We start from the raw sequence: 22,668 nt of genomic DNA on the forward strand, positions 1-22,668 counted from the left end.
TTTGGACGTCACCGAAATTGAAATTTTGGTCAATTTCGGCCGAAATCTGGCTAAACGATAAGAACAATATTTTATTCGATACCAAATTTCAGTAATTTCGGTTGAAATTTTGGTAAAATATTAAACAATTTTTTTTAAAAAAAAAAAGGTTTTTGGGTGAAATTTCGGAATTTTGGAAAAAATGAAATTTTGACATTTTGACCGAAATTTCGGACGAAATAAAATACTGTTTCGGGTGAAATTTAGGTCGAAATTTAATACCATGATCGGAAGGACGAGCTGCTTCCTCTCTAATCAGAGCGAGCGTTTAGTAACCTGCCCGTTGTATCTAACATCCAGTGTCTTTAATTTCTTCTTACAAAAATCCATGTCTAATATATTTAGGGCGCTGATATCCCCCTCCCTCTCCCTTGACGACTGGCTAACGTTTTCCCACCATTTGACCGGTCTCTCTCTCTCTCTCTCTCTCTCTCTCTCCACACACACAATAGGAACAGTTGATGGGCCCAACAGAAACCATTGGTGGAATGGTGGGCCCATCTTTGAACAACGTAGGCCCCGCCCATACCACACCATAGGACAATCCAAACCGTCCATTTGATGGGCCATAAACGTAAATAGGTTGCGTCTCAAAATATCATTTCCATAGGCAGATCTTAGCTCTCCGATCTAAATAGAAACTACATCTTATGCAACCTCTATAGATTGTAGGGTTGTGATCATCCTACGGAAATGATTTTTGGGGCACAACCTATTTACATTGTGGCCCATCAAATGGACGGCTTGGATCATCCTATTGTCTAGACAAACTTCATTTTCAAAAATATGGGTGGAGGCCTAAATTGGTACGAACCACACCATAGGATGATCCAAACCATGGACGGCTTGGATCATCCTATGTTGTGAACGGTATGCTTCAATTTGAAAAATATCGGTGGGGCCTACGATTGGGCCTTAATGTTAGTGTACGACCAACTCCATAGGATTATCCAAACCATGGATGGCTTGGATCATCCTATGTTGTGGACGGGCCTTAATGTTACTGTACGACCACAGGATGATCCAAACCATTCATTTGATGAGCCAACCCTTTTGGGGGCACAACCCATTTACGTTATGGCCCATCACATGGACAGCTCGGATCATCCTATGGTCTGGACGGTACACTTCATTTTCAAAAATATGGGTGGGGCCTAAATTGGGCCGTAATGTTACTGTACGAACCACACCATAGGATGATTCAAACCATGGACGGCTTGGATCATCCTATGTTGTGGACAATCTGCTTCAATTTGAAAAAAATATCGGTGGGGCCTACGATTGGGCCTTAATGTTACTGTACGACCAACTCCATAGGATTATCCAAACCATGGACAGCTTGGATCGTCCTATGTTGTGGACGGGCCTTAATGTTACTTTACGACCAACTCCATAGAATGATCCAAACCATTCATTTGATGGGCCACAATGTAAATAGGTTGTGCCCCAAAATCATTTCCACAGGATGATCACAACCCTACAATCTATAGAGATTGCATAAGATGTAGTTTCTATTTAGATCGGAGGGCTAGGATCAGGCTATGGAAATGATATTTTGGGATGCAACCTATTCACGTTTATGGCCCATCAAATGGACGATTTGGATTATCCTATGGTGGTGTGGTATGGGTGGGGCCTACGTTGTGCAAAGATGGGCCCACTATTCCACCAATGGTTTCTGTTGGGCCCACCAACTGTTCCTGTTGTGTGTGTGTGGAGAGAGAGAGAGAGAGAGGTCAAATGTGGGAAAGTGACGTATACGTTAAATCCTAACGTTTAACGTTAGCAAGCCGTAGGGGGGAGGGATATCAGCGCCCTATATTTAGTGTGAGACATAGAAGCATACAGTGTCTTATACCAGGTGAAGCTTCATTCTAATGGACATCAACTCAAGTGAAAAAAACAAAAAAACCCTCACATCTATGTAAGAAACAGTAGAGGCCCCACATAGTCAGTCTTATTATTTGAGATTGGTAGAGTGGAGGTAATGGAGCGGTTGGCATGGCTTTTATTCTTACTAGGTTTTGAAAGTACATCTTGAATTCAGGAAAGAACCAGGGAGGAAGAAAGAAAAATGGGTAAATCTCTCCATATATTTCCGTAGTCTTTTGTTTTCACTTTCGGTTCGGTGGGAAGTAAAGAAGGTCGAAATCCAATCATTTAGTAGAGAAGAAAACAAAAGTTGGTGGAAATATCATTTCCTGATCATGAATCTGACTTTTTTTAAAAAAAATTAAGTCATCTGGTGAAGAATCACTTATTTGCACTGATCAAAAGACCCTAACCGTTGGATAATGAATCCTCTATTTTGTTCATTTCTTTTTCCCTCTGCTTTAGATGCCTGTTTGCTGGCCTCCTATTGAACAGCTATGATCATCCTGCACTAATTTTTGGGTTGACGCAATCCGTGGTGCTCCTGACTAGTGGGTAAGTCACTACCTAGATAAAATTCTAAGAATATACTTCAGGGTCCCACAAAGGACTCGTGTAATCAAGACCATTGATCTTATAGATGCCTGGGTCCCAAGCTGAATGGACACCTATGATGGGGTGTAAAACTTTCTCTTCGTTTTACATGTTTCAACAACTGATTTTACCCCGTTCCCGTGCGATGCACGGGTCTGTCTGCAACTAGTTATGATGGATGGTACAAGACGGATGCTCTCACGTGGCTAATGATAATATGTATGGTACGATGTCTGGCATGGTCTTAATGTTCAGCGGTATGAAAGGTAATACGGTTCGAAACGATGCCCCACTGATTAACATGGAATTAAATGATATGACATACTGGATGAATGACCTATGTAAGATATGAGGGCATGCTGTGTAAAGGCAATGACTCACATGATCACATGGACGTATGGTCTTGAATCCGATCATCCATTCAGATGCAAGATGGACGATTGATGCCATTTATGGATGGTCTTGAATCCGATCATCCATTCAAATCCAAGGTGGACGCCATCACAGTTCCAAGCTAGGAAGGGTCCCACATGCTCATAATCGTTTCATCATGATGTGATTTGTATCAACAAAATAACCCCAAAAAAAAAAGGATTTTCTTTCATTAAAATTGTGATGAGGGCATCAATTGGAAGAGAAAAGTACTGAATGAGGTCACAAGTTTTGAGAAATTATTGATTTTGCGAACTTTTTAAAACTAGCATCAAACACTAGTGATTCTTCAAAAATGGGTGATAAAAAGGCCACAATACCCTTCTGAAATCAACAGAGTCCTTGTATGTTGCCCTTCCTGACAAATTCACAACTCAACGTCAATCATTATCTTTAAAGTTATTTCTCATTTAACTTTTGGGGCGAAAACAGCTACGTTATTGGTTATTGAATACTAGTGGAGAACCCGTGCGATGCACGGGGCAAAAAATAACTAATTCACCAAAATTTTGCTAATATACGTAGGATACTAAGAGATAGAAACAATTTTGCTAAAATCATGGGACATAGTGGAGATTCTTTCTCTAATAAATAAAAACAATTTTGCTATTATACAAGAAATATTGAGTAATAGAAACAATTTTACTTGCATATGGTGAGATTTTTTCTACAATCCAAATATATTACCTTATAGAGAGAGTTTTACGTTTTTTGAGGAGGGGTGCCACGTGGTGCACCCACATCCTCCAAGATTCTGTTTTACACATCTCTTTAAGTTGAGAACGACGACGTTAATATCTTTTGGCTAATAATGCTGCCGGATTTTAGAGTACGCCGTTGGATTCAAGGAACACCCACCGTTCAAAAGTATTAAGTACGCCGCCGGAATATCGAGTACGATGCCGGATTTTCTGGGTTCAAACATGTAACCAAACGTATCGAGTACGCAGTCGGATTCTAAAGTACGCTGGCGGAATTAAGGGGTACACCGAGGAAAATAATAGGTACGCCGGTGGAATCTCATACATAGTGATTGTGGTATTGTTAGAAGACGCCACCGTTCCATATTGATGTCCATGTGATCCGACCGTCTATTCATGTTGGAAAATTAGATAATGGATCCGATCTATGGTTTATTCGAACCCAAAAAATCTGCAACTTGAAATAAAAAAACTCTTTCTGTTTGGAAATCAGAAATAAAATAGAACTTATCTGTTTGGTTGAAAACCCTTTGGAAATCGGATTGAAAAGAATAAGGTTGAGTCGTGCCACTGGTCACTCTCCTTAAGAATCGTATCCGCCCCCTACCGGTGCAACCGGGATTTGCGAACCGACGCTCTAAGATAAAACAGCCGAAATTGGCCCCAGTCCACGTGCACTCGCTGACTGGTCCACCCATAATCACCAACGGAACTGTGCTCAGAATGAACGGAACGAAGGAGGAAGAAGAACAGAACAGAAAGCCTTGAGTTATAAATTTCAGAATGTGCAAAAACATCTGTGTAATTTCTCTTTTTAAAACAATCTGTCTCGTCCCCTTTTATAGACCTGAAAGTGTCTGTTGGGGAGAGCCGCCATTAAAACACACCCTTAAAGGCCAGTAACGTTTTTTCTCCCAGCAGTCATTTTTATGACCGTTGAGATTTTAAATGGTTCTTTGCAATTAAGGTGGTGTGTCCATATCAAAATCAAAGGGTAAAAATCAAAACGGTTTTTTGCAATAAAAATAACCTTTTTCATTTAAACCCGGACCTCGGACCTTGGACCACGGACCACGGACCACGGCCCTGCCCCGCGAGGAGAGGCGCGCACGCGTGTGTGTGTTTTTTACACATGGGCTTGTGCTCTTCTAAAAGCCCAAGACCCAACAAATTATAAAGCCTCTTGAAGGCTCAAGCCTTTCTCCAACTCTCCATCTTATATGAATGAGAAAATTTCTCTCAAACTCCTATGTGGGACTATTTATTTTGCCTAAGTTTAGAGAGCACAACGTTCACACACACATCAAGGTCTTGGGTTCAAGTCCCCATTCATGCAATTGATTCTAGTTTTCAAAGAAAGAGGGGGAGAACTTTAATTTGAATCTTTCCTCCAAATTTTAAACACAAAGCAAAAGCATCTTTGACTTTTCTATTTAAAATATTTGAAATTGTCCAACAATGCATATTGGCGACGGCCAAGATTTAAACGAACCCAAGGGACTCTGGGTTCAGAAGAAAATTTCAAATCCAAACCAAATTAGCTGTGTACAGAGGTGCCAGCGTTCCAAAAAAAAATTTAACACGTGTAAAGCGTCCATCCATCTCTGGTTATTTCCAACGGCCAAGATAGAAACAAATCCAATGTTATGTCGGTTCAAATACACATTCAAACGAACCAAAAGAAGCCTTGTGAAATGCGCCAATTTAATGGGTAGTAATGAAAAATGAAGCTGAAAGATGTTTCTGTTGATGCCAGAAGAGTATTGGGATCTTTTTACCACCCATTTTTTAAGAATCAACTATGTTTGATGCTAGCTTTGAAATGTACCTGAAATTCGTAATTTCTCGAAACTTGTATTCGTATTCCGTACTTTTCTCCGGAATCAATCGTTAGAAGATTAGAACATCACAAATGCATCCATAAATGGTGTATACTTAAGCATTCGCTTTTCACATGCATTAATTCCTTGACATCAACTCATCCTATTTCCTCTCATCACAAAATTGATAATGCCATGTTTGGCAGCCATGAAATTTTTTTCCATGGAATATCAGTTGGGATCTGCTAGGGTCCATCACAAAAGGCATTTCACAGACATGTCAAAGCAGCCAGAGGCTCACTTTTCAGCAGAGTTTGTCATCATTCACGAGGTAGCTGCTCTGAAATGCGACGGGACCATCTGCAACAAATCCGATATTAGTTTATCAAAAAGTGAAGAGAGAAAGGCAAGGAAGTTAGAAGAGCTAGAGAACTGAGATGGAGTGGATGAAAAGCATGGAGAAGATAACGTTACTAAAAATAGTTTTATTTTACGGTACTCGTACTTGCACTGCCATATCCGAGACGAACTCACGTTGTCTTCCTCGGAGCTTTTCTTCCTTCTAGGGATTTTTGCCACAAAGTCCATCCTACAAATAACATAACCAAAATAGTCCTTAAAATTTTGATATTGTCCACAAAGTATTACTTTTAAAAAATTATTGCCACAAGGTCCCTAAACTAAACTAAACTAAACTAAACTAAACTAAACTAAACTGACGTTACTTTTTGCTGTAAAGACTTCCAAAAAATGACAAGTTTACCCTTCAAGCTAGCCCCATAAGATGTCTTTAATAATCACACGTGCCTAACTTTCCATGAAACTGTATATGAGGAGTTTAGTCTATTAGACTATAAAATATAAAGTGGGCCCCATGATCCGAACTGCTGATTTGCTAGTTTAGTATATAAGACTATAAAATATAAAGTGGGCCCCATGATCCGAACAGCTGATTTGCTAGTTTAGTATATAAGACTACAAAATATAAAGTGGGCCCCATGATCCGAACCGCTGATTTGCTAGTTTGGTCTATAAGACTACAAAATATAAAGTGGGCCCCATGATCATGATCCGAACAGCTGATTTGCTAGTTTAGTCTATAAGACTACTAAATATAAAGTGAGCCCCATGATCTGAACTGCTTATTTGTGGAGGTCTTTGTACTCGTTTGTGAACAAGGAGAAGAGCGGGAGAGAAAATAAAACGTGGTATATTGGTTGGAAAAAATCACTAGTTACAACTAAGGGTAAGTCTGTCAATTTAAAAAAAATTGACGGAGCAAACTAACAGTCCATTCTCAAGTACTTATTAGCACTGTATTACGAAGGAGGGACTATTTGCCAAAAATCCCTTTCTTCTATTCATTTGTAAGTAGAAGAGCGATTGAATGAGGTGAATGAGTGGTTCTTTCCAGTCTCCACGACCCTACAAAAGTAAAACCAAAATGCATCCACTTTGCATAGACGCGTGAGTTTGACAGCAACTTCTCCGAAACTTCCTAAATGTCCGTTTCAAAACCAACTTTCACACGCTCCAACCACATATAATAAAGTAAAAGAGATGATTCCCAAATTGCTTCAAATCTTTTAATTTTCCACCGAATAGCAATCCCAATTAGAGCTATTGAAAAGTGGCCCCGTAGGGAGGAATGTCCAAAATGCCCCTGATGGTTGTTTCAAATGTCTCTCTCACTTACACTATTCACCACTGTTTTTATTTACCATCCGTCCATTCCTACTGTAGGTCGAACTCTTTTTTTCTATCCAATCAGCAGCCATTTGTTATTCTGGATAAAAAAAATATTACCGTTCGTTTGCTCATTCCAATCATCCTCGGGGCCATCTAGCTCTGACTTGAAGTCATCTCGGTCTAACTCGGGGTCATCTCAGTCTTTAAGAATTTGTTTCAACCGACGTAAAATATGTTGGAGAAATTTGTCAAGAAATATATCTTTAGGAATTTCTATTAATTTATTTAATCTAATAAAAATCTTTCAAAATAATAAAAGTAAATTAATCATGGAAAGTATAGAAATAGCCTTCAAAATGCCCTCATCTGTACTTGGTTTACCGGCGTTTGGCTCCCATGATTCAACCATCCTTCAAAATCTCTTCTGTGCAGGAAATTGATCCCACGAACTTGTTATCGCCCTATCGCGAAATAACAATAAAATAGATGTTGTAAAAATCCAAATGAAAAATCCATGTAGGGTTTTTTTTTTCTTTTTCCTAACAAAGAAGATGGTGCATCGCCAGAAGAAAAATAGAGATTAGAGATGAAGAAAACATTGAAGAGAGTCTATTCAGATGGAAGAGATGAGATTGTTAATATAGGAAAATGAATCCCTAAAATATCTCCAACTCCCTTTCCGTTTTACACCACTCTCTCTAATGTCTCCAAATCCCCTAAAATCTCTCCCACTAACCAAAACCGTTCCACAACATTATTTCCAAAATATAAGGAAAGTTAAAATAAAAATAATTAAAAGCCTCTAAAATTTCTAAATCAGTTGCAACAATCCCCCACATGATTTAAAATTTTGAATAAACAGGCAAGCGACTTTACTGTGCAATGGGTGCATGCGTCTTCCGGACTTGAACCTACACTTAGTGTTAGAAAGTTTCTGTCTGAAGGAGCCGTAGTGAACTAAGTCTTGAACTAGGTCCTTTAGTTCAGACGTCATCTTACCACACACACAGTACAGACAATTTTTTAGCTCTAGCGGTTTGGCCCTTTACGGTCATGAGCCCAAATCTTGTTTCATGAGTGTCTTTAGGAAGTAGCCCAACTTCCCACAGTAGCGACCATACTACCACACTCACATAGGTGAGTCCTCCAAGAGTGCTCTGTGACCTACACCCTGCAGAATTCTGCCTTAGACTGATTAAGAGATAAAACTCAACCTAAAACCGTCACAGTCACGAGCACTGTCACCATAGGAATGAGACTAGGGAATACCCCTCAAAATATTCAGTGCTCCTCCCAGTCGCCCTATAGCTTCGTTTTTACCCATTGAACCTCCTTCATGGGATCTCCAATCACAGAGGTTGGGTGTCCACTGCGGTGACTACTTATGGGCTTCAGTCTCAATCGTCTCAATCCCCTCGATGATATATCAATAGTATCTGAGCTACCCTTTTATAATCATATTGCTTTCAGACCTTATAAAGTCTAAAGCCATCACTCTTTGAAAGAGTTACAATTTAATTGTGTAAACACCTTTCACATTATGATTGTGGCAATGAAATATTCATCATCGATATTCACCTGTGATATGGGGATGTCAATCATATCCAAACATGATAATCAACTATCAAGTCAAATGCACTATATATATATATATATATATATATATATATATATATATATATATATTCAACATGTCTCTATATGTTGTAAATTTATAATTCATAACATGCTCAAAAAATTTTAATAATCTTAGGTGCCCCACATTTTTCAGTAGTTACCCCCACATTTGAGCAATTAGTGGACATGGAAATTAATTATATTTGTGCTAATTTGCAGCCCCACATAACTTACTTTATAGTAAGTATTTCATGAAACAATACAATCTACAAATATATTGTTCAAAGATGTTTATATTCTCAATATCATGTCACATTCATTTCACCATGTTAGTAATGAGTATCAACAGTGCACTTCTCACATAAAGTTACTTAAGCTACAATAACAAGACTAAGAACAAATTGATCACATGTATAAAATTATACAGTTATTGAGAAATGCATGTGAAATTAAGATTGTGGAATCATGAATTGACTCAGATGGTATTGGTCTCAAGTAAATGAACAGCATGATGCTGACTAACAAACATATTCATCAAGTTCTATGTTATCTATGAATATTAGAGAGACCTACCATATCAACAAAATGAACATTCCTTATATACATGTATAGATAGCTTCGAGATTTATGCTTTGTGACAAGATGATAAAACGGAAACCATATTCCCAGTGAGTATAGAGTAAGAGAATAGAAGATATCTCACTTCCGAAGGAACTAGCTTTAGTAGACAAAGGTTCCTGCTCCTTATTTGTAAGCATCTACAGTCTTTTAATAATACCCAACAATGAGAATGATCCTTACTTTCCACAAACAACAAGAAAAAGAATTTTTAACGGACAATAGCAACAATTATGCCATAACATCTCATGAATTAATGAACTGAGTTTTCAGTTCAAAAATCTAATTGTTTCTTTTATAGTGCTGAAGTATAATTGTTTCTTATTTGGGGCTCGAACAAATGATTCTTCTTAATCCAACACTTGATGCATGCGCACTCATTTGTTTCCTAGAATACTTTCCATGTTTGAGTTCAACTAGAGAGACAAGTACTGATATTGGACGGGCATGAATTCACCATAAAGATAATACAAGTGATTGGTTATTATGTAATTGGTTACTGGGGCTACTGATCTAATGGACCACTAGCTTGAGATACAAGGTCTCAAGTTCCAAGCCGAACAAAGATCTCATCGTTTAATCAGCGCTTTGGATCATCCTATCATGGTGGGACTAACAATATAGACCAATTGTTTGGTAGTCAACCAAATCAAAGGCTCTAATCACCTGCCACATGGTTTGATCTGTGGCACCTTCCCCTTGTATTTATTATAGTCTTCAAAACAATTGCAATTATACCGAAAATTTTTCTTGAGTTTACATACAGCAGGAATGGAGCTCCAACGAAATCTTGGTAAAGATCATACCTGATCTATAATGGACAGAAAAAATCGAGTTCTCAGATAGGAGAAACGAATCAAATGAACCATACAGGCATGCAAGTAGTTGGAGAGAATCAGTCCCTTTAATTTATCCCTCTTATAAATGAGTAGATATCTATGGTTTTATGCCTCAAAATACTAACATCCACAAGATTTTTCCTCCCTCACTTTGTTGAAGTTTAGAAGTCGAGATGATGGCCATTTGGCCTTATCGGATATAGAAGAGATCACAAACACCACCGACTAGAGTGGTTAAGGGATAAGGGTGTAGCAAAGCATCTTCCTAATTTTAGTAGATTGAATTCTTAGGAAATCCCAGTGAAGAAGAAAATATAGATTTCTATACCGTTTCCTTCTTTTTAGCAGCAAAGAATTTGGAAAATCTTCTCCTTGCTTTTGAAGGATCCACATGAGATCTCCTAGGAATTCTTTCCACTCCTTCCTCTGCCACAAGAATAGCTGCAAGCTATTTGGGGAATCTCCTCCTACTATTTAGATGTATTAAGGGAATTAGAGTTTCTTCCCTACCACTTAGGCGATTAAGTAATAGAAATAAAAGAATATCCATCGAGCAACAATATCTTGTTCTGGAGATATTTTTAAACCATCTCTCAGCCAACAATATGCAGAAAATTTCTTACTTTTTACTAAAATTACAGAAGATATCACTACAAATCAAATACTAAAATGGCAGCCTTACCTCTGAGATCCAGTTTTCATAGCATATGAAAACTAGCCATATTTCCAATTCATAAATTATTGTAGAATTAGTAAGGCACCATTCCAACCATCCAAAAACCCACCATCATTGAGAAAGATTAATAAAAACCTTAAACTAGAAGCTAGATACTTATTTATTTAATATTAACAGAAAATTCCTTATGTTTTGACTCTAAAATTGTTGAAGAAATTTGTCAAGAAATATATCTTTAGGAATTTCTGTTAATATTATTTAATCTAATAAAAATCTTTCAAAATAATAAAAGTAAATTAATCAAGAAAAGTATAGAAATAACATGTTTTAATGGATCGAGGCACGTCGGAAATGACGCTCTTTTTAGAGTCAAAACGCCACCTTCTGCACCGGGTTTACCGGCATTTGGCTCCCAAGATTCAACCATCCTTCAAAATCTCTTCCGTGCAGGGAATTGATCCCACGAACTTGTTATCGCCCGTATCGCGAAATAACATTAAAATAGATGTTGTAAAAATCCAAATGAAAAATCCATGTAGGGGTTATTTTCCTAACAAAGAAGATGGTGCATCGCCAGAAAGAAAAATAGAGATTGGAGAGGAAGAAAACGTTAAAGAGAGTCTATTCAGATGGAAGAGATGAGATTGTTAATATAGGAAAATGAATCCCTAAGATATCTTTTACTCCCTTTCCGTTTTACACCACTCTCTCTAACGTCTCCAGATCCCCTAAAATCTCTCCCAGTAACCAAAACTGTTTCACAACATTATTTCCAAAATATGAGGAAAGTTAAAATAAAAATAATTAAAAGCCTTTAAAATTTCTAAATCAATTGCAACAAAACAGGCGTAAAACAAATCTTACGCCCATTTTGAAGTGAGAAAATGAGCATAAAATTTGTCCTACACCCATTTTATGTCAAGAGAAAGAGGCTAGATAACATTGCTGTTAGTCACATCTTTTAAATTTGATAAATTGCTATTCTATTTTCCCTTTTGAATACCTAATGAGCACTTTCTCCTCTTCCCTTCTTTAATAATTTAACCCATCATACGTGATCTTTCCCAATCCATATTGTTACACTGAGGCAAAAAAAAAAAAAATTCAGATTTTAAGTTGAAATCCATATCATAATTAGAAGGATCTTTTGTTAAGGCTGTGGATTCAAGCCAACTTAACAATAATTAATTAATTTCTCTAAATGAGGCAAAAATAATCATTCATTTAGAAAGGACAAGAGTAAAGGACCCAACAGACCCTATGAAGCATTTTCTTGGAGAAGCATGACATGCTGGTGAGCGCACATGTAATGTTTTTGTCTTTACATTTTTTTCTCTCTTTTTAAAGTATGCTTCCTTTTATTTTGTGGATCCCAATTTCTACTCCGATGAAATTAGAAATTTAGAAAATTTTACCGAGACCCAATAGAGATTTGTGATAATGTATCAACTATCAACCAATGAACAATGTAGACATTCAAGGCTCCATTTCTTTCGACGTAAAAATGGATGTAAAACGAAGATAAGACAAATTTTATGTCCATTTTTACGTCGAAAGAAATGGAGCCTAAACGACCTGGGTTGGAGAATGCCATTCTTGGAGGGATTAAGCATACTAAGAAAGGGCATTTTCTTCGAGAAGCATGACATGCTGGTGAGCGCACATGTAATGTTTTTGTCTTTACATTTTTTTTTCTCTCTTTTTGAAGTATGCTTCCTTTTATTTTGTGGATCCCAATTTCTACTCCGATGAAATTAGAAATTTAGAAAATTTTACCAAGACCCAATAGAGATTTGTGATAATGTATCAACTATCAACCAATGAACAATGTAAACATTCAAGGCTCCATTTCTTTCGACGTAAAAATGGATGTAAAAATGAAGATAAAACAAATTTTATGTCCATTTTTACGTCGAAAGAAATGGAGCCTAAACGACCTGGGGTTGGAGAATGCCATTCTTGGAGGGATTAAGCATGACAGGCTGGTGAGCGCACATGTAATGTTTTTGTCTTTACATTTTTTTCTCTTTTTTTTAAGTATGCTTCCTTTTATTTTGTGGATCCCAATTTCTACTCCGATGAAATTAGAAATTTAGAAAATTTTACGGAGACCCAATAGAGATTTGTGATAATGTATCAACTATCAACCAATGAACAATGTAAACATTCAAGGCTCCATTTCTTTCGACGTAAAAATGGATGTAAAAATGAAGATAAAACAAATTTTATGTCCATTTTTACGTCGAAAGAAATGGAGCCTAATCGACCTGGGGTTGGAGAATGCCATTCTTGGAGGGATTAAGCATACTAAGAAAGGGCATTTTCTTGGAGAAGCATGACAGGCTGGTGAGCGCACATGTAATGTTTTTGTCTTTACATTTTTTTCTCTCTTTTTGAAGTATGCTTCCTTTTATTTTGTGGATCCCAATTTCTACTCCGATGAAAATAGAAATTTAGAAAATTTTACCGAGACCCAATAGAGATTTGTGATAATGTATCAACTATCAACCAATGAACAATGTAGACATTCAAGGCTCCATTTCTTTCGACGTAAAAATGGATGTAAAAATGAAGATAAAACAAATTTTATGTCCATTTTTACGTCGAAAGAAATGGAGCCTAATCGACCTGGGGTTGGAGAATGCCATTCTTGGAGGGGTTAAGCATACTAAGAAAGGGCATTTTCTTGGAGAAGCATGAGAGGCTGGTGAGCGCACATGTAATGTTTTTATCTTTACATTTTTTTCTCTCTTTTTGAAGTATGCTTCCTTTTATTTTGTGGATCCCAATTTCTACTCCGATGAAATTAGAAATTTAGAAAATTTTACGGAGACCCAATAGAGATTTGTGATAATGTATCAACTATCAACCAATGAACAATGTAGACATTCAAGGCTCCATTTCTTTCGACGTAAAAAATGGATGTAAAAATGAAGATAAAACAAACTTTATGTCCATTTTTACGTCGAAAGAAATGGAGCCTAAACGAGCTGGGGTTGGAGGATACCATTCTTGGAGGGATTAAACATACTAAGAAAGGGCATTTTCGTCGTGTCAGTAGGTCTCTATTGGACTTTGAAAGGCCTTAATGATTAGAGAAAGGTTTTGCTACCCTCCTTTCTTTGAGAGTCATATTATGAACTCATGTGGGCGAAGAATCTCTTTGCCCCATTTTGTCCCCTTTTGAAAAGAAAAAGGCAGAAAGGGGGACGAATAAAAAGGCCGATTATTCTTCCTTTTTTTGGGGCGGAGAGTAAGCTAATTTATTCTATTTAATCAAACCGTAACACCACATATGTCATCTCGGATGCTTCTTGGATGACGATTATTCGGTGCACCTCGTGAACTCTTTCATTTTATACTGTTTAAAAGAGGAGTTAACAGAATTGCCCTTGTTTATTCTCACAACATTAGGAATATGTGAAAAATATGTGCTCTTCATTAGTGGTGCAACTTGGGTCGGGCCCACTCTGAGGCTGTGTTATGGTTATGGTTATGGTTATGGTTGACCCTCCTTGACCCTGAGGCGGCTCAGGTTCGGGTTAGGGTTGAAGGTATGCTATCTCGGATTGGACTAGAGTTGCCCTTGACCCGACCCAACTTGGCCCGAGTTGCACCCCTAGTCTTCATCTTAAGTGGGTATTTTTCGACATCTTGATATTTTTTTATTAATTAAAAAAGGAGTTTGAAGAAAGGGGAATGATAGTATCAAAAGCTTTGAACGTCAATAGTGCGTGAGGATTGGATCTTTACACGCCTAAATGATGTCAGTGAGACCTTTATCTTTCATTTGAAAATCACTTTGTTTAATACTTCTAACCATTCTATCATTTGATAAATGCAATCTTTTTGTGATTTCATTTCTACAATATTTCTAAATGATGTCAGTGAGACCCTTATCTTTCATTTGGCTCTGTTCACTTGTTTTCCCGGGAAAGGAAAAGAAAATGTTTTCCGGTAATTGACGTGGCAATAGGAAAAGAAATTCAGGGAATCTGTGCAGGAAAAGGTTTCCAGGGAAGTTGCTTGCCCTTCTTTTTGCACTGGTTTTCCCGGGAAACGAAATCCGAGTGTTTTTGTTCGGAAATAAAATCCCTAAAGGGGGGGAAATGGGTTTTTCCATGTCATTTTTTGACTTATTGTAGAAATTCCACATGCGTAATTCTATTTTCCTTGGAAAGCAAGTGAACACCAGAATTCTGTCTTGTCAAGGTCTTGTCAAGGAAAAAAGATGTTGTTTTCCAGGGATTTGCTTTCCCATAAACGCAAGTGAACAGAGCCTTTAGAGACTGCAGAACATTAGTGTCATTCGTGTGAATCCAAAGTTGTAAAGCTGTCGATAAGAAAAGTTCAATCAGACTAAACTATGCCTAGGTTTTGGATTCAATTCCGACAGAACAGATCTAAATTCGAGTCAGTTCCAAATACTACCAAGTGAATCCTAACTAATTCGGACTTCAAATATCTAGATTTGACTAATCAAAGAGAGGTGTAGTTATAAAACAAGCGACTAATATTTTAGAAACCAGGAAAAGATAAGACAAACGCGAGCATAGAATTAGTGGAGATAAAATACATCATTCTTTCATCCTGAATCATTTTTCAAAATAGCTGCCAGGAAGACGAGGTTCTAATTCATGACACGTGCCCAATGCGTGCGACTCTAGTCCTATGTTTGGCAACCATGGATTTTTTTTTCATGATAAACTAGTTTCTCAAGTGGTGAAGAAGGGTCGGACAAGGAGAGACTTGAGAGGGAACAGATGAGTAGAGGATGAGAAGTGGCTAGAAAAAATCAATCATATTTTGGGTGCATTTTTTTGTTTCCCTCACCACAGATAAAAGCTAATATTCCAAGGAAAACAAAATTCTTGGTAGCCAAACATGCCCAGGACTTTTTTGTGCAGTTCCATTAACGATACTCACGGAAAGCACTCTCTGGTTGATGAGAAAACTGTCGGTGGATTTCAAAATTATGGTGAAATCCCCGTACTACCCTTGTCTCCAAGTAAACGACAAGTATCTTTTAAAGGGTATAAAGGTAATAAAAAAAATAGAAACGAGAGGATAAAAGGAAAGAAATAGGTAGACGGGTATCCATCTTATCTTCGCTTGATCGTGATTTTGTGGATTTTGGGATATTAGATTTGTCCGTTTGGGGGAAATCCAACAAGTGTCTGCACACGGAATTCCCATCCCAAGCAAACTTTTTATTATATTAATTTGTGATATTGACACCTCACACTTAATCAACTACTTATCTGATTAGCTGTTGAGAATTGCAGCTACCTGTTAAAGCAAATTAAGAAGTACGAAATAAACCTTACTGACAGGAGTACGGATATCAATTTCCCAACATAAAAAACCATCTTAATTATAATAACGATTTTTTAATACATGGCCCTGGCCCATCCATTCTAAGACTGAACGGTTTTGTGTAAAAAAATGGACTACTAATGCCATGTAAATAAATAATAATTGCACCACCATGTTTCAATAATTGCACAAACTCAGCTTGTCTTTTCCTTTTTTGGGCTTTTGAGAACTGTAAATAATGAAAGACAAGATGAGCTAGTGCAATCATCAAAACATGGTAGTGCCAATACAGGTCACTTTAAATAAATCAGGTCTCTCTCATGTGTCTCATGGCAGTTGAATCCAGCTAGGTAGTGTAATGCTCCACAGTCAAGAAATAGACTTCACACCAACAACCATTAAATCTCCCATGCAACTATTTAAATTCCTCCTACACCTTCACATTTTTTTTATCTCCTTTTTCTCTTCTCCACATCTCCTCACGACAAAATGGGGTACGGCAGGCTCGGATGTTCCGAGTCTACAGCTACGGGACCCGAACCTCCTCTCCCGGACCAACTTCCGGCTCAGTTCCAGCCAAGCCGAAGTCCAAAATCAAAGCGAAAGCTCCTCATCTTCCTCACCTTAGTTTCCATCGTCCTATTATCCGGATCCGCGATCTCAGCCGTTCTTTTAGTCCGATCACGAGCCAGAGGCACAGTCGGCTCCGAGCCGATACTCACTAAACCGACTCAAGCCATATCCCGAACCTGTAGCCGAACCAGATACCCGAGCCTATGCGTCGACTCACTACTCCAATTTCCCGGCGCGCTCAAGGCCGGAGAACGGGATCTCGTCCACATCTCCGTCAACATGACGTTACACCATGTGGGGCAGGCTCTCGACGGAGCATCGGCAATATCCAACGTGGCAATGATGCCACGTATCAAGGCGGCATACGATGATTGCCTTGAGCTTCTAGATGACTCCGTGGATCAGCTGTCTCAGTCGCTCCTCTCCGTTACTCCGGGAGGAGGAGGAGGAGGAGGACACGTGGGATCACCGGAAGACGTGATGACGTGGCTGAGTGCGGCGCTGACTAATCAGGACACGTGTGCGGAGGGGCTTGCTGACGTAAGCGAGGGGTTTGTGAAGGAGCAGATGGTGAAGCAACTGAAGGATTTGGCTGAGCTGGTGAGTAATTGCCTTGCGATATTTGCGGTGGCGAATGGGAATAATGACTTTGCCGGAATTCCGATTCAGAATCGGAGGAGGCTGCTTGAGTCGGATGATGGTGGTTTTCCGGCGGGAAGAGGTGGTTTTCCGGCGTGGGTGAGGAGGAGAGAGAGGAGGCTGTTGCAAGTGAATTTGGGGGCGATTCAAGCAGATATTGTGGTGTCAAAGGATGGGAACGGGACGTATAAGACGATTGAACAGGCGATTAAAGCGGCACCGGAGAAGAGTTCTCGTCGCATAATTATTTACGTGAAGGCAGGAAGGTAATCTCACACAAAAATACGTAACAAATTATATGGGGCGGTGATAAATTCACCTCCTTCTAGGATGAATTCACACTGTATTTTCCAAATTAGACTCACACTATCGAAACTTCTATAGAACGGACGGTTGGGATCATCCTATGGAAATGATTTTTTGGGGCATAACCATCGAATGGACAGTTTGGATCATCCTATGGTGTAGTCTGTATAGTCCATTTTGAAAAATACAGAGTGAATTCATCCTAGAAGGGAAGGCACTCTGCACTTAATTTTGGATTAAAGAGGGAGAAAAGATATCAGCACTACCATGTTTTGATATTTCACTAAAGCATCTTGTCTTTTAATATTTAGAGAGCTGTACAGTTCTCAAAAAGCTCTCATTAAAAAAGAAAAGACAAGAAAAGTAAACTATTAAAACATGGTTGTGCTGATATCATTTCCCTAATAAAAAATAAGTTAAACATAAGTACAAGTGGAGCCACGGATTTAGATAATCTAAACTATACATTTGTTGAATCACTCATAGATAGATCCCTCAAAAATCATCTTCATAGCATTCTTCCTTCTTTTTTTCCATTTGTCCCCGAATTACCCCTTCCCTTTGAAGGGAAAATAAGCTATTTTATCGTTTATTACCAAAATGCCTCATCCGGTAGATGACAATATGTAGAAATTGTATGTACTTGTTTTATAGAAGGTGTCTTGATAGAATATGTGTTGGGGATTTCAGGTACGAAGAGAATATAAAGGTCGGGAGGAAGAAGACGAACCTGATGTTTATAGGAGACGGGAAGGGCAAGACGGTCATTTCTGCGGGTAGAAGCGTCTTCGATAATTACACTACGTTTCACACTGCTACTTTCGGTAAAAACACACTCAAAAACTCTTTTCCCCTTTTTTTTCCTTCACTGCATAATTCTCGGTTCCCTTATGGGAGATGATATTTTCACCCCCTTCAGTACGCATTCGCCCCCTTATAACGTGAACAGCGTGCAACTGTAATGCTTTTTGACGTCAAATTTAAAAATGGGGCGAATGCGTACTGCAAAGGGGGTGAAAATATCATCGCCCTTTCTTAGTATTGCAGTTTTTATAGTAACCGAAAGGGGGGTGATATATTCGGCCCCTTTTCTCCCCTCGGACAGCCTCCTCCAGTGTTGTAAGACTACGCTTTCACACTACAAGGGCTATCCCAAGGAAGAAAAAGGGATGAATATATCATTTCTCCCCACCAAAGATGAAAGTTAAAGTCTTCAAAGAACACGGGTCTACACGGACGGGCGAATGTTTTGTTTTTTGCTATTTTTTTCCGACAAGGTCACTGGATTTGTCTTGGGAAATGGTTTTGTCCATCTTTTATTTTGTCTATTTCCCACTCGTCTCTTTATTAATAAACCGAATAATGAACGGTTCGGTTTTTTTCCTTTTCGGTTGAGTTTTGGCTTTTTTTTTTTGGAAATTCGGTTATTCGGTTTCGTTTATCTCAACAACAAAAAAATTCGGTTAACAGAAATTATGATAAAAACCATACTTTTTTTCAAAAAAGAGTGCTATATGGACACTCCGTAGGATGATAAAAAAACGTCCATTTGATTGATCACAACTTAATTAGGTTGTGCTCAAAAAATCATTTCGATTGGATGATCCTAGCCCTCCGATCGAAACCAAGATTTTACTTTTCCTCCCTCTTTTTCTCCCACTATTCGGAATTTTTAATCGGTTCGGTTTTTAAAAATTTTGATTTCTATTTCGGTTTCTGAAATTTGATAACTGAAAAAATTTCAGTTATTTCGGTTCAGTTATAACCGAATAACCACCCCTAGTCATTAGACTCAATTCCATCTCTAGTTTGTCATTATATTATAAGAAAGGACATCTCTCCATGAACCTTGTATAATATGAGAACTTATATGGTGCCCGACCGTCAAACCATAAAGGGCAGAGAGAGACAACCATCTCTCCCTTGATTTTTAATCCAAGAGAAACCTCTTTTTTGACTTTTCCTTGGTTCGGAAATCAAGGCAGCAGGTTTTGTCTATATCTGCCCTTTATGTTTTGACAGTCGGGCATCATATAAATTCTCGTATAATATATGTAAAAACATCCTCGTAAACTTAGAAATTATAACTAAGGTTATGCTTTTTATATAATTTCAAAAGTATCCTTATCAAGTAAAGAGATAAATTCTTTAATTTACAAAAATGCTTGAATTATAAAAATCAAGGTTATTATAGTTTTTTTATATATAAAAAAAAAATGTTAGCACAATATAACCTGAATGTGGGCCTTTTAAAAGTGCAACAGGGTGAGTAGAAACCAAACTTGGGTCTTTGGAAAATATGAAAAAAAATGAGATTTCCAATGAAGATGGGGTCATTCGAAGGCAGCTATTCAGATAGTTGGGATTCATTGTGAGCCACATTTGATATAGGGTTTGGAGCATTGTACGTGTAGCCATGTGCAGTGTACTGATATGGGTGGCAGATAGAAAATGACCTTATTATTGTCTTTTGCATTATCTGAAATGCTAATTTCACTGCGCATCCTCCGGGCCTTTGCTTTTCATATGGGCTGTATGGGTTTCACATCAGTTTTGGAAAAAATTATTTCATGAAAACTAGTTAATTAACCAAACGCAGGATAATTTATTTTCTATGGAAAAAATTTGCCAAGAAATGTTTCCCTACATCCATACATTGGGGTCCGTTTGGTTACACCAATAATTATTTAGAAAATCAAAATAAAAGGATGTATTTTTCTTTTTCTATCATTTTAAAGTTTGATATTCCTCAAAAATCAAGAGGAAAAGGAAAGAAAAAAAAAATGAGAGTCCATTTTCCTTCCCCTCTGCTTGCATCCAAGCATATCAAAGGAAATTCTTTTCCAAATTCTATTTTCTACAATCCAAACAGGATCTTGGTGTACGTTTGAACTCTTTAGAAATGGAGAACAACTGGATTGAGACGGTCAGTTTTAGATCAATGTCCTCACACTGCAAGATCAATGGTCTCGGTTGCACAAATATGCCCGCGTGTGGGACCCAAAAATTTCATGTTACAATTGATCTCGAGAAACATAGAGAGGGAGTGTGTCCATCAAAACAAGATCTCATTTTTTTTTCGAAATTACTAATCTGGACCATCCATCTTTCTCCTTCCGCAGCTGCAACCGGAGCCGGGTTCATCGCGCGTGACATAACATTCGAGAATTGGGCAGGCCCCGCCAAGCATCAGGCAGTGGCCCTCCGCGTGGGGGCCGACCACGCGGTGGTCTACCGATGCAGCGTAATTGGTTACCAAGACACCCTCTACGTCCATTCCCAGCGTCAATTCTTCCGAGAATGTGACGTTTATGGGACTGTAGATTTCATCTTTGGCAATGCTGCTGTAGTCTTTCAAAATTGTAGCCTCTACGCCCGTAAACCCATGCTCATGCAGAAGAACACCATCACCGCCCAAAATAGAAAAGACCCGAACCAAAACACGGGCATCTCCATCCACAATTGCCGTGTGGTCCCGACCACAGATCTCGAGGCATCTAAATCGAGCTTCTCGACTTATCTCGGCCGTCCGTGGAAATTGTACTCCCGGACCGTGTACATGATGTCGTACATGGGTGACCACATAAACCCGGCAGGGTGGCTCGAGTGGAACGCGACATTCGCACTTGACACATTGTATTATGGTGAGTACATGAATTATGGGCCGGGCGGGGCCGTGGGCCAGAGGGTCAAGTGGCCCGGGTACCGGGTCATTACGTCGCCGGTAGAAGCGGGCAAGTTCACCGTGGCACAATTTATATACGGCTCGTCATGGTTGCCATCGACCGGAGTTGCATTTGTGGCGGGTTTATCAGTTTGAGATACATGTATAGTGGAGGGGGAGCTTTTTTTTCTTAAAAAATATATATTTGGATATATATTTTTTATTTTTACTTTTATAAAAGGAAAATAATTGCTGCAGGGCCCACAGGCTTTCCATTTGCTAAGTGGACTGTGTCATTCTGTTTACCTCCTTGTAAGGATAGCTAATTTTACAATTTTTTTATCTTTCTTCTGTTTTGTAATTTTCCCATTGAAATAATTAAATTTTTCATAGCTTCAAGCAATTCACATCTTATAATATAATGGAGAATGGGGGAATGGTCTGCAAAAATATTGGTTTTGCATTTCACATAAGAGGATGGTTTTTTCTACTTTGAAGTGTAAAGATAAAAATGGTACTGAGCTTCCTTCTCTCTCTCTCTCTATATATATATATGTTAAGTGAAGCTACACATACGTGTAGCTAACTTAGCTACACCGACGGCTTAAAATACAGTGGGCCCACATTATTTGGGTGATCCAAACCATTCAATTGATAGGACCTCACATTGATAGGGTGTGCCCAAAAAATCAGTTCCATTGGATGATCTCAACCCTTCAAACTGTGGAGGCAAAAATGGACAGATTTGTGAAGGTTTTTACACGTCCATTTTTGCCTCAACAAATCGTAGGGTTGGGATGATCCTATGGAGCTGATTTTTTGGGCACACCCTATCTATGTGAGGGCCCATCAAATGAATGCTTTGCATCACCCAAACAATGTGGGGCCCACTGTATTTTAAGCCGTCGGTGTAGCTAAGTTAGCTACACGTATGTGTAGCTACACTTTTCTCATATATATATATATATATATATGAGGAAAAGGATTGTACGCTCGACCGTACTTAACTTTAGGTACGGTAGAGTGCCAAATCACATGGGTCCCACATTTTTGGTGAGCATCTAAACTATTCATTTGCAAGGCCCCATCATAGATAGGGTGCATACCAAAAATCAGCTCCATAGGATGATCCTAACCCATCCATTTGTGGAGGCCAAAATGGACAGACAGTGTTTGTCCACAAATCTGCCCATTTTGGCCTCCAGTTTTGGAAGGGTTAGGATGATTCAATGGTGCTGATTTTTGATATGCACCCTATCTATGATGGGGCCTT

General features: G+C 38.5%; 1 protein-coding gene across 1 annotated transcript; it reads left to right on the forward strand.

Annotated features, from left to right (window-relative positions):
- Nucleotides 1-16,593: 16,593 nt before the first annotated feature.
- LOC143890484 (Plant invertase/pectin methylesterase inhibitor superfamily) lies at nt 16,594-21,798 on the forward strand. The gene is made up of 3 exons (XM_077395186.1): nt 16,594-17,691; nt 18,422-18,555; nt 20,854-21,798. Exons 1-3 carry the CDS (start codon nt 16,703-16,705, stop codon nt 21,549-21,551), a joined length of 1,821 nt encoding a protein of 606 aa, XP_077251301.1. The 5' UTR covers nt 16,594-16,702; the 3' UTR covers nt 21,552-21,798.
- The last annotated feature ends 870 nt before the right edge of the window (nt 21,799-22,668 follow it).

This window comes from Tasmannia lanceolata, unplaced genomic scaffold, assembly GCF_043159265.1.
Source record: "Tasmannia lanceolata isolate RefF3 unplaced genomic scaffold, GAP_Taslan_0.1 ptg000013l, whole genome shotgun sequence".
NCBI lineage: Eukaryota > Viridiplantae > Streptophyta > Magnoliopsida > Canellales > Winteraceae > Tasmannia > Tasmannia lanceolata.

Bases quoted from the DNA above. Each gene is read 5' to 3' on its own strand.
- LOC143890484 (XM_077395186.1), top strand. From the start codon at position 16,703: ATGGGGTACGGCAGGCTCGGATGTTCCGAGTCTACAGCTACGGGACCC. The intron at 17,692-18,421 runs GTAATCTCACAC...TGGGGATTTCAG, and splicing joins ATTTACGTGAAGGCAGGAAG to GTACGAAGAGAATATAAAGG. The intron at 18,556-20,853 runs GTAAAAACACAC...CTCCTTCCGCAG, and splicing joins GTTTCACACTGCTACTTTCG to CTGCAACCGGAGCCGGGTTC.